Source organism: Staurois parvus, unplaced genomic scaffold (genome assembly GCF_062004578.1).
Source record: "Staurois parvus isolate SC_StPar_1 unplaced genomic scaffold, SC_StPar_1.0 ptg000548l, whole genome shotgun sequence".
In the NCBI taxonomy this organism is placed as follows: Eukaryota; Metazoa; Chordata; class Amphibia; order Anura; family Ranidae; genus Staurois; species Staurois parvus.
In genome coordinates this window covers 9,205,383-9,218,008 of record NW_028318344.1, presented here as the reverse complement: position 1 = coordinate 9,218,008, position 12,626 = coordinate 9,205,383, and the positions used below count along the sequence as shown (strand labels likewise).

At 40.4% G+C, this 12,626-nt stretch overlaps 1 protein-coding gene across 1 annotated transcript in view; it reads left to right on the top strand.

Moving 5' to 3' along the window:
- LOC149451157 (G protein-coupled receptor family C group 5 member C-like) overlaps positions 1–12,626 on the top strand; it is a 72,399-nt gene that overhangs the window by 38,971 nt on the left and 20,802 nt on the right. Inside the window, exon 2 of the mRNA XM_089690990.1 lies at positions 11,428–12,487. Coding sequence (XP_089547116.1) covers positions 11,440–12,487 — 1,048 coding nt within the window. The 5' untranslated portion in view covers positions 11,428–11,439. The remainder of the gene's footprint in view (positions 1–11,427; positions 12,488–12,626) is intronic.

Genomic DNA, 12,626 nt, shown 5'->3' with positions numbered 1-12,626 from the left:
CTGCAAGAAAAGTGGGCGGCATCAGTCTCAAGGTACAAAAGAGAGCATGACGTCACCTTTCCCCCATTTATTCACTTCTGTAGGTTTATCGATGAACAGTCCCAGATGAGGAATGACCCCATCCTCGACTTCCTGGAGTTCAACACTACAGCTTCAGCAACATCATCATCAAGGTATGAAAGCATCACGCATAAACACAGAGACTTCAAGAGCAGCGTGAGTGTTAGACTAACCTACCATCTCCTGCAGTACCCACGGGTAAACAGTACACCACCTCATCAGGAGATAAGACCTTCAATCGTGAATGTCCCATTCATAAAAAACCACACTCTCTGAACAAATGTAGAGGGTTTAGATCCAAAACCATACAGGAGCGCAAGAAAATCCTCACCGAGCTTGGGGTATGTTTCAGATGCTGCGCTTCATTGGAGCACATGGCTAAGGACTGTAAATCTGTCATCAAGTGTGAGGAGTGTCATAGCGAAAGACATGCCTCAGCTATGCACCCAATCCCACTCTCCAGAGATTCACCCACTGCCATCACCACCAGTCCTGCTCCAAGTCATGGCGGGGAGCCCCAAAATTACGCTAATGCAGCGACTGCTGTTTCCTGCTCATGCTTGGATGTATGTGGGGAGGGCCAGTGCGAGAAATGTTGTGCCCGAATATGCCTAATCAAGGTCTACCCAGAGGGACTACCAGAAAAGGCAGTAAAAATGTATGCCATCATTGACGACCAAAGCAACTGGTCCCTAGCAGGTCCTAAATTCTTTGAAGCCTTTAAAATAAAGGGACCATCCGAACCCTATACCTTAAACACCTGCTCGGGCCGCATAGAGACTAGCGGCAGAAGGGCACAAGGATTCATCGCTTCTCCTGTCAGTGGGGATACGGAAATACCCTTACCGACGCTGATCGAATGCGATCAAATACCCAACCATAGGGATGAGATTCCTACCCCAGAAGCTGCATTTCACCAACCTCACCTAAGGCACCTAGCCAACGTTATCCCACCTATGGACATCAACGCCGAGATTCTACTCCTGCTCGGCAGAGACAATCTAAGGGTACACAAGGTGCGTCAACAGTGTAATGGTCCTGACTATGCGCCATATGCCCAGAGACTGGACTTGGGATGGGTAATCATAGGAAATGTATGCTTAGATCAACCAGAAATCGACTCCTTCAAAACCTACGTGCGTGCAGATGGATGCACAACTTGCATTAAGCCGTGTCCTCATCACTATGAGGTGAAAGAGAAGTCTCCAGGCCTCGCACAACTACCTGACGTCATTACTCCCCTCTTTGCCGACAACTTGGGGAGATCAGTCTTTCATACAACCAAGGACGACGATAAAGTAGCCTTGTCAGTAGAGGACAGAGAATTTGTCAAGATAATGGACAGTGAGTTCTTTAAAGATGAAACCAATCACTGGGTTTCTCCATTACCCTTCCGAGCTACCAGGGTAAGACTCCCGAACAACTGGGAACAAGCTCTGTCTAGATTTAACTCTCTTCAGCGTACCATGAACAGCAAGCATGAAATGAGAGAACACATCGTTGCCTTTTATGGATAAAATATTCCTTAACAACCATGCAGAACCAGCTCCATCCTTAAGAAAGAACGACGAGTGCTGCTACTTGCCTTCATTCGGAGTAGATCATGCCACTAGACCTATGTCTGTAGGTTCCTTTACTAACTCTACTTGGCTTACAGGTCCGGAGTTTCTGCTAAGACAGGCAGACGAATGTGTACAGGAAGTTTTCAGCATCCAGGATCCGGATAATGATCCAGAAATCCGCGCTGAAGTTAGTGTATTGGTCACTGGAACAAAGCAAAGCCTCGGTTGCCAGCGCTTTGAACGTTTCTCCAGTTGGATGAGACTCGTCAGGACTATCGCAAGGTTAGTGCACATTGCGAAATGTTATCACAATACTCACAAAGATAAGGATTGTCACGGTTGGCACGTCTGCCATAAACCCTTCTCTGCGGAGAACATCTCTCATAGTGAGTCCCTCATAATACGTCACGTCCTACAAGGGGAATTCAATGTAGAATGGAAGTGCTTATACAACAAACAGCAGATTCCAATAAAAAGCCCTCTTGCCAACTTAAATCCAGTTATTGACAGTTTTGGCTTGCTCAGAGTTGGTGGTCGTTTGAATCAAGCCCACCTAGGAGTTGCAGAACGAAATCCTCTCATCATTCCCAGCAAACACCATATCACCGTCTTGCTGATCCGACACTACCACAAAAAGACTGAACACCAGGGCAGGCAAATCACTGAGGGCAAGTTACGGTCTGCTGGCCTTTGGATTATAGGTATGAAAAGACGTGTGGCCCAAGTATTGCATGACTGTGTTCACTGTCGCAAAGCTAGAGGAAAACAACTACACCAACAAATGGCTGATTTGCCTGCGGACAGACTATGTACAGAGCCGCCTTTCACCTACATTGGCCTAGACGTCTTTGGGCCATGGATGGTGTCCGCACGCAGGACTCGTGGCGGTCACGCAAACAGTAAGCGTTGGGCTGTACTATTTACTTGCATGAGTGTGCGAGCCGTTCACTTAGAGGTCATAGAATCCATGGACACATCCAGCCTTATTAATGCCTTAAGATGGTTCTTCGCAATCAGAGGACCAGTGAAACAGTTGAAGTCTGACCGTGGAAGCAACTTCATTGGAGCCTGTAGAGAATTGAACATAGACACCAAATCCATTCAAGATCACTTGGCGGAAAAGGGTTGCACCTGGATTTTCAATCCTCCTCATAGTTCCCACATGGGGGGCTCTTGGGAGAGAATGATCGGGGTCTCACGCAACATCTTGAATTCTATGTTGATGGATGTAAACTCTTCAAGACTCACACATGAGACTCTAGTCACTCTTCTCGCTGAAGTTTCAGCCATCATCAATTCTAGACCCCTCGTGCCAGTATCTATGGATCCTGAAACACCAACCGTACTGACTCCAGCTATCCTACTTACCCAAAAAACTGAGATTACGCTAATACCTAGTGGAGAATTTACTCATGCGAATATCTACCAAAAACACTGGAAACGTGTACAATACCTAGCTGATTACTTCTGGAACAGGTGGCGAAAGGAGTATCTCAATATTCTTCAAGGAAGAAGAAAGTGGCAACACCACAAACCAAACCTAAAAGAAGGTGACCTCGTGTTGATGAAGGAGCAACATACCGTACGGATTGACTGGCCTATGGGACTAATTACAAAGGTTCTTCCTAGCAAGGATGGCAAGGTCCGTAAAGTGGAGTTGAAGATCTTCAGAAAGGGTGAGCTTAAAACGTTTGCAAGGCCAATTAACGAACTAATTTTGATACCACCCATCGAGAACATTCCTGCTGGGTGAACTCTACTGAACTTGAACTTTGTGGTTCTTCTCTATTCCAACTCGGAATCTACTATATTGTTATGTTTATTGCATTCTAACATGTTCTTTGTTACAGGTTGTTTTATATTTTATGGACATTCGTCATAGTGAAATCCCTTATGGAATTTCAGACGGGGAGTGTGCTGTTCCCCTCATATTTTTTATTTAACTGTGCATTGTATCACCAATTCTTATTTCACCATGTTTGTTTCTATGTCTTGATCTGTTGCTGCCATCTGCTGGCCAGAATTTGCATGCTGCATGCCTTTGTTATAGCTAGTAAGTGTTTTCTCTGCTGGGTGTGGTTTTAGGCAAGCCTTGGTTCTGGTCACTTCCTGCAGCCATTTTTATGTGTTTTTATAGCTGTGTGACAGGACATTCAATACCCTGGGCTTGTGAAGGCATCAGTTTTTGACCAGCAGTTAGCCTCAGGAAAGATATTACAGGACAGCATGAATACCTCTACTACCTTACAGTATTGTATCACTTTTTGTCGCTGTATTTGGACCAAATAAACCCACGCTGATTTCATTCCCGTGTATACGTTTGGATCCATCTAACCTGAACATCTGCTGGTCCGGTCTGCTCCACTGCTTGGATACGAAGGTAGGAAGTTACACAGCTATTATCAGTTATACCTTCATTCGCCTTCATGTGGGGACAGAACAGCTACAGGCATCATCCTGGTATGGTGTGTTTTTTTTTTTTTTTTTTCAGCTTGTGGTCGGCTTTCATGTAAAAACAATCCTAGCTGCTGGATCGCTTTTGCAAGTAGTGGGAAGGGACTCCCCCACCCCTCCCAAGGTTTTCTTGGGCTCTCCCATCCCACAGGGAAATCCAAAAATCCAGCCGGCCATTCTGCTGGCTGATAATAGAAATGATCGCAGACTGGAATGCCTCCAATCATCTCTACTGTATGGTCTAAGGGACCTGAAACTATGAGCATTTAATCAATTCTGTTTCGCCAGATATAAACCGTGCCATTTTAAAATTGGGAAAGCATCTGATCACACCAATTTTGGTGTGATCAGATGCTTTAAGGGCAGAGGAGAGATATAGAGTTTAAAACCCCAGATTTCTCAGAAAAGAGTGCCTATTGCTATCAAAGGGGATATTCACATTCCCTGTGATAACAATAAAAGTGATAAAAGAAAAAAGAATTAAAGGGACAGTGTAAGAATAATAAAAAAAGCAAAATAAATAAAAAAAAAAAAAAATTCACCCCCACCTCCATCCCCATGCTCGCATGCAAAGGCAAATGCAAGTAGCAGTCCCGTGGTGATATGTAAACAGCGATTGCACCATGCATGTGAGTTATCACGAATGTCCGATCGAGGGCAGTAATTGTAGCACTAGACCTCCTGTGTAAATCTAAAATGGTGACCTGTAAAGGCTTTTAAAGTGTCGCCTATGGATATTAAACATTTACATAATTTGTCGCCGTTGCACGGGCGTGCACAATTTTAAAGCAGGTCATGTTTGGTATCCATTTACTCATCGTAACATCTATTTATATTGAATAAAACAATTGGCAATATATCATGTTTTTGTGCATTAAAATTCTGTAAAAGTGTCTTTTCTTTCAAAAAAATTGCGTTTGAAAAATCATTGCGCAAATACTGTGTGACATAAAAAAAATTTAAACACCCACCATTTTATTCTATAGGACCTCTGCTATAAAAAAATATATAATATTTTCTAGCAAAAAACTTTTTCAAGTAAACAAAGTGTCCAGAAAAGGCTTGGTCTTCAAGTGGTTAGAAAAGTAAGTGATGTCTGGCAAAAGCTTCCAATGTTGGCCCAAAAATGCCAGGATAGTAGAAGCATTACATCCCCCAATGGTCAGTAATTTGCAGATCTCATTTGTCACAAGATTTTGAAAATGAAGAAAGAAAACAAAAGTGTATTTTTCCGATTCTTTTTCAAAACCCTGTCACAAAATGATATTTGCAAAATACTCACCATGCCCCTTATCAAATTCCTTTGGGTGTTGGGGGGGGGGGGTTGTACTCTCCTGGATTTTTAGGGCCTCTGAAACTGTGATAGGTAGTGAGGAAGTGACATGAGGAAATATGCCCATTGAAAGTTTGGAGGTGGTCATTGGATTTTGTGTTAGGAAGTGACATGAGGAAATATGCCCTTTGAAAGCTTGGAGGTGGTCATTGGATTTTGTGTGTATGTGGCTAGGCTGCCAGAAAGTCTCACATGTGTTCTCCCCATACTCGGGAGAAGTAGCAGAATGTGTTTTGGGGTGTTATTCCACATTGACAATTTTGTGTACAAAAGAAAATAAAAATTTTGTAATTTTCCAAAAAATAAATTTTTTTTTAACATCCCTCTCAGCAAATTTCTTGGGATGTTTACTCTCCAAAAAAAGGGTCATTTGGGAGGAGGGGGTTTGTTGTACTGCCCTGGCACTTTAGCACCTCTGGAAATGTGATAGGCATTCAGAAGGTAAAAGCTAAGTAAATTCCTATCTCTCTAGTTTGTAGATGATATAACTTTCACACAAACCAATTAATATACATGCCAAAGACATGTAGCAGAATACATTTTGGCCTAAATTTGTGACTGAGTTTACTAATATATTTTTTATAACCGAAGTAAAATATAGTGGGGTTTTTTTTTTTTTTAATTTTCGGTCTTTTTTTTCATTTATATCCCAAGAAATGAAAAACCCATTGGTGATCAAATACCGTCAAAAGAAAGTTCTATTTGTGTTAAAAAAAAGGACATAAATTTTGTTTGGGTACAGCATTGCATGACCGCGCAATTATCAGTTGAAATAGTGCAATGTCGAACAGCAAAAAATGACCTAGTCATTAAGGGGGGTAAATCTTCCAGAGGGCAAGTGGTTAACTTTAAAAAAATAAATATATCAATCTTGATTGCATTTAAGGTTTTCAGTAGACAAAAAAATGTTTAGCAATGAGAGCACAACTGCGCATCCAAATGTCCAGTGTAACATTTTTGTAGCTGTGTTTGATTTTGGCCTTCCTTCCTCAGACACGTACATGTTCCACAGTTTCACCTGAAACTCTGCTGGGTTCTTCAATAGATATCCTCTTGTTTTCTCTATAGACACCATCAGACCACCACAGACTAACTTGCACAGTAAATTGTTAATCTTATTGTCCCCTGCCTCCTTTAATGATTTACTCCATGTTTCAGTAAGCCCCCTAAAAGTTATTCAGTTTCGGTCAAAGGGCTAATGTTTGTAATTGCACCTACAATCACTTAAATTAGCATTACAATACATTGCTTTCCTTGTTAAAACATCTTTACAAATGCTCAGGTGATTAACACTGAATGCAGATTTTTAATTGATCAAACAGGCTGAGCTGATGTCAGCATGAGGCATCAAATGTGTGACTGTGTCTCAGCTGAAGTGTAAACTTTCTGTGCTTTTTTAAAGAAATGTTGTTAATTTGCGCAATCACTTTTCCTTTCATTAGTGGGATTGTGCTCTTATTGTGAATGTGCTACTTTATCTAAAGGCAATTAAATATTTAACCTAATCTGTCACTATACCCTGAAGGAATCGTATACCTTACAAGATGAAATGTTATTTGGCTTTTCCTAGCAATGTCTTGGCACACAGATGTATGCAAAAGATTATAAAATCAAGTGATTGTTCTAGCTGCTTACCATAATTAAATGCAGTCTAGGATCATGGATAATTTAACAACCAGGGTGGGTGATTTAATATAGTTCTCTAGCCTGGCAGAATATTCTTTGTCAAATTGAGAAATCACACCAATCACGTTAGTACAATTTAAAAAAAAAAAATATATGTACATTTAAATATCCTAAAAGTATCTTTGGCGCTACTTTACCATGGAAAACAAATTCCTAATTGAAACTTCATTGTCAATGACAGGGATAAATTGGAGGAATTATGAAACTCCATGTGGTTCTAGGTGGTTCCCACAGAGCACTGTCTACTCTGCAAGCAAAAGACCTCAAAAGCAGCTCATTTATTTATTTACGCTACCTATATAGCGCCATCAATTTACGCAGCACTTTACATACATATATTGTACATTCACATCAGTCCCTAACCCTCAAGGAGGGTACAATCTAAAGTCCCTAACTCGCATTCATACATATACATACTAGGGCCAATTTAGACAGGACATACCAGCACGTCTTTGGAGTGTGGGAGGAAACCGGAGTACCCGGAGGAAACCCACGCAGTCACAGGGAGAACATGCAAACTCCAGGCAGGTGGTGCCGGGGTTGGGATTCGAACCAATGACCCTAGTACTGGCAGGCGGAAGTGCTAACCATTTAGTCACTGTGCTTATAAACCCCTACATTTGTTTAAGACCTTACCAAACAATTTTTATTTTTTTATTTTTTTTTTATAAATACAGATCAGATCTTTAAAAAAAATTCCTCTTGCTTGTTTGAGTACTTTTTCTGAAAGACTCACCACTACTAGAAGCTTACTTTTTGTATATGTGTACACCAAATGTAACCACTTGCCTTGTGTATTTTATGAAATATTGTGCCATTAGGAGATAATAGTGTTTCAATTATTTAAACATATTTAATTTTCTGGCCTTTCAGAGTAGTAAAAAAAAAATCACACACAGATGATTGGTTGCTATGGGATACTGAACTTCACAGATAATAAAGACCATAATGCCTCCTAGTGATGAAAATCACATTATAGCATACTTGGCTTTACCCAGCAAGGGCCTGAAAATAATCTTCTCCGTATAACAGGCTCCAGGGATAACCATATAAAGCCCATCTACCAACTTAAAAAAAAAAAAAAAAGTTTATATACACTACTAATATTTTATAAATAGCAGAAACGCAGCAAAAAAAATATTTTTTTTTTGCAGAACTCCATTATTTCGATATGAAAATTTGCTGTTTTTTTGCATCCAAGTAACATCTACAGTTTGTTGGCATCCATGGAATGTTTGTATAGTCGGCTTATTGCTTTTTTTCACTTTGGCTTGATATAGCCAGTTACAGACCATAACCAAGATCCACATATCTGTAAATAATGTTCTAAAAATGACATTTTATTGAAGTGCAAATGTACGTGTTGTTGAAAGTAAATAAAACCATTAATACTTCATTTTGCTCACTAGTAACACACATGCCTCCCTGCCTCGTAGAAAGAATGTCTAAATAATCCTTGACGCTGCTTATAGAACTGTTTGTAGGTCAGTAAGCAGGGAATTTTTGGTAGGAACAATATACTAGTACTCTTGACCTTTTAGGTCACATTTGGGAGAAGTTTGGGGGAAGTGGAGAGAAAAACCAAGTAAGATTGCTTGATTTGGTATCTAAATCTCCTGCTTCCTAGGTTTAGGAATTAACCCCAAGCTATACATTCTGGCACCGTTACCATGCATTTTTGAAAAAGCCTGCTTGCTGGCAAAGGAACATTGCATCTGTAACTAAAACTCAGAGGCTGGAATGGGATGAGAGGAGGTGTGGACCAGGCTTAGGGGCAAGGATACATATGCCCCTTGGTCAGCACTTTTGCGATTAAATATGGTTGGCCGCCTACAATTTACAAGGTAAGAGTCCAAGAAAAAAAAATGGGTTTATACTGCTCAAATGTTCATTTGTAGGTTTATTAACAGCTTAAGAGGCACAGTCATATAATAATATGAACAATGACTTCCCTAGAGGGACCTTTATGAATAAGCACTCTCACGTGCGCAACACATCAAAGTTTCCATATTGATACCTGACTGTTTCTTGAGCTATAAGTAAAGCTACAATCAAGCTATGGAACTATATTTTCATGGACATTGGAGCCAGGCAAGGTCCAGGAGCCACGATCTGTGACTGCAAAGTGAGCACAAACTATACAGTAATTCTATGAATTTAACCTTAAAAATAAAAACGAATAAATGTGAAAGTTGCTAAAAAAATTTGTTTAGGTGGATGTTTTGTTTTTCTTTTTTCTTTAGTATAACAGGGTCAATTTTTGTGATTTTTGTTTGGACTACTCCAATATTTGCAGTCGGTTCTCTATGTCCATTGAGCAGTGCTTTTAGCAGTGGTTTCTCCTAGTTTGTTTTTCAGATATAAAGCTGCTCTTTCTCCTGAGAATTATATATAAAGGTGCATCTCAGGACCAATATGCTTAGAATGATCTCCTGGAATGTCAGGGAATTCAACAATACATTAGAAAGAGCCTCAACATTCCAATATCTCAAGGCTCCTAAGCCACATGTCAGCTACCTGCAGGAGACCCATCTGGATGGGAGCAGGGTGCTGGCCCTGCAGCGGTCTTGAATTCAAATGGCTTTACATGCCACTTACTCGTCGTATGCAAAAGGTACATCTGTCTTAATCAGTAAATCAGTCACTTGCAGGGGCGGACTGACAGTTCATTTGGCCCCTGGGCAATAGGGGATCATGGGGCCCCTGTGTCCTTGCCCAAACTCAAAAAAGCCTATGAAAAGTACCAGGGGCATCTCATGGGGCCCCCTACTGACCTCGGGCAGTGCCCGAGTTTCCAAATGGTCAGTCCGGCCCTGGTTCCTTGCACAGTTCACCAAGTGATCTCTGATCCTGGGGGAAGATATGTGGCTGTAGTACTGCTTCTCCTCAATAGAACGGTCGTTAATGTTTGAGCTGCTGGCTAAACTGTCAACATATATGCATCTTCTTCCCATTTTCACAAGTGATTATAACAATATCTTAGACAATGCCTTAAGCCTAATATACATGATGAATAAATCAGCTGAAAAATACCACTTTGAAGTGAGCATCCAATAATCTGATCGTTAGTACACAGCTTTCAAGAGCCGATCATGACAGTTCATGTGAAATTATCCAAAGGGACAAGCATGAACATTTTTCTTAGAAAATCGTTCATTCTTGTATTGTATTTTCATCCGTACAGTAATCGAGTGACCTAGACCACGCATGCTTGGAAACGTAAGAATACATTACATCACGTCTGAAGTAGTATTCAGTCGTATGAGAATTTTCTTAATTTTAGTAACCCCTTCGCTTTCTATATGAGACTAGCATACTAAAAAAATGGATGATCATTTGTCTAATGTTCTCATCAAGCTTTAGACTTCTCCATTGCCTTCAGGCCTAGCTCAGCTGAGCTCTCATCTTGGGCTCCAGTTGCCAATTTAGTAGGGGGCCTGGTGGAGGGAGTTGTTCCAACTAACTTTAACTTTACTTAATATTTTATTCTTTTACCCCCATAAAGCTATTATTTTGCATTGGAAAAAAAAAACAATGGCTCCTACGGTGTACTTCGTACAAATAATAAAGTCAATTCCATGATACTATTCTACAGGGGCCTATTTATCCAGGGGCTGTCCCAAAACATTTGACAAAGTTTGGCAGTCATGGTTATTGTCTCTCTCCACCGCTTCTTGAGACCTAACTTATGACTGGAATTGTACATGTTATAATGGTTCTTCTGTGTAAGAAACTTCCCTAAAGGTCTCAAAATATGTATTGTAAATTATTACTCATTTACTGAGTGTGATAGTCTGGCACCCTAGAGGTTGGGAATTCCACAAATATTCATTATTTAACCATGTTACTGAACTAAAAAGCAGTATGTACCTACCATTTGAGAACAAGACTGCATGGGTAGAGTGTTGGCGGTGGGAGATGAGCTTTTGTTTGAAGGGGGGTATGACTTGATTTTATATATACTTTTAGATTGTGTTATATAGGATGACACTAGTCAAGCCCTGGGTGGCCATGATGGTTGCACTAATTAGATGTTTCTGAGGATAGTCTAGCACCTTAGGTGCAAATGCTTGTAACTTTTACTTTGTTATAAAACTGCAACCAGAAGAATTTACCAAAATGTTAATGTAAACTGAGAAATAAATTACCTGCTCACTGAAAATGCATTGTATTTTGCCTTTTAATTGAAAAATAATTTGAGGGATGTTGAAGGAAAACAAATGAACTAAAATCCGCTTAATAAAATTATCTGGAGCAGTTCTTTCAACCTTTTGTATTTGAAAAATGAGTGAGTTATGTCATAGTCATTTTTGTTTTCTTCTTCCCCCATAGATTTACCTGGAAATGGCTCGTTGCCGTCATCTGATTTTTTTATGTCTGGTGATATATGCAAGAGAAGCACTCACTCAGAATTCAACATCCACAAATTCCCCGAATGTCACAGTTTTGCCTCCTGGTTGTGGTCAGGATGTGAATTGGATTTTCTTTTCCTTGTGTGATTTGGAAGCTGTCTGGGGTATTATCTTAGAATCTGTGGCAGCTTTAGGTATTTTGTGTACAATAATCCTAACATTAATATGTATAGCCCTTTCTGCTTCTGTTTCTCAAGATGAACGCAAAGGTGCTTTAGCCCTAAATTTTCTTTTTCTTACTGGAGTTTTTGGGTTATTTTGTTTAGTGTTTGCCTTTATCATCGCACCTAATTCCACAGTCTGCATAATCCGCAGATTTTTGTTTGGCGTGTTATTTGCCAAATGTTTTGCTTGCCTCGTGGCAAATTCAGTAAGGCTCAACTACCTAGTGCTTCAGAATCGTGGCCCCGGAGGTTGCTTAGTGTTTCTGCTGGCTATTGGACTTTTCTTGGTAGAGACCGTGATAAATGTGGAATGGCTTCTCATTACCAATGTACGACAAACTCTCCAAAATACTGATCATCCATGTAACATTATGAACCAGGACTTTGTGACTGCATTAGTTTATGTTATGTTCCTGATAGTGGCATCAATGGTGATCCCTTGTTCTGTGCTCCGTGGACACTATTTACAATGGAGGCGTCATGGAAAACACATTGTATCTACTGCATTTCTGTCTCTTCTCATCTGGGTGGCCTGGATTGTGATGTATCTGTATGGCAATGAGAAGTTAGGCCACAAATCTTGGGATGATCCAGTTTTGGCCATAGCTCTGGCAGCAAACGCCTGGGTGTTCATCTTGTTCTATGCCATCCCACAGCTTGCAGAGATGACAAGGTCTGGATACAAGTATGAAGGAGACAGCCTGAACATCTTGAATCGACATTCTGAGGAGCCATCCTCTATTGTAATGGAGAACCGGGCATTCTCTATGGATAACCTGGATATAGCTGAGCCAGACAGCTCTAGAAGAGAACAAAGTAAGCAATATATTAGAATCAAGTAATAGGCTTACTAGATATCATATACTGTATGTGGGCTAAGGATTTTCAGTTACCAGCTATGACTTTGATTTTATGCCAAGAAATGTGGTTCTGGGTACAGGGCAGATTCTTTATT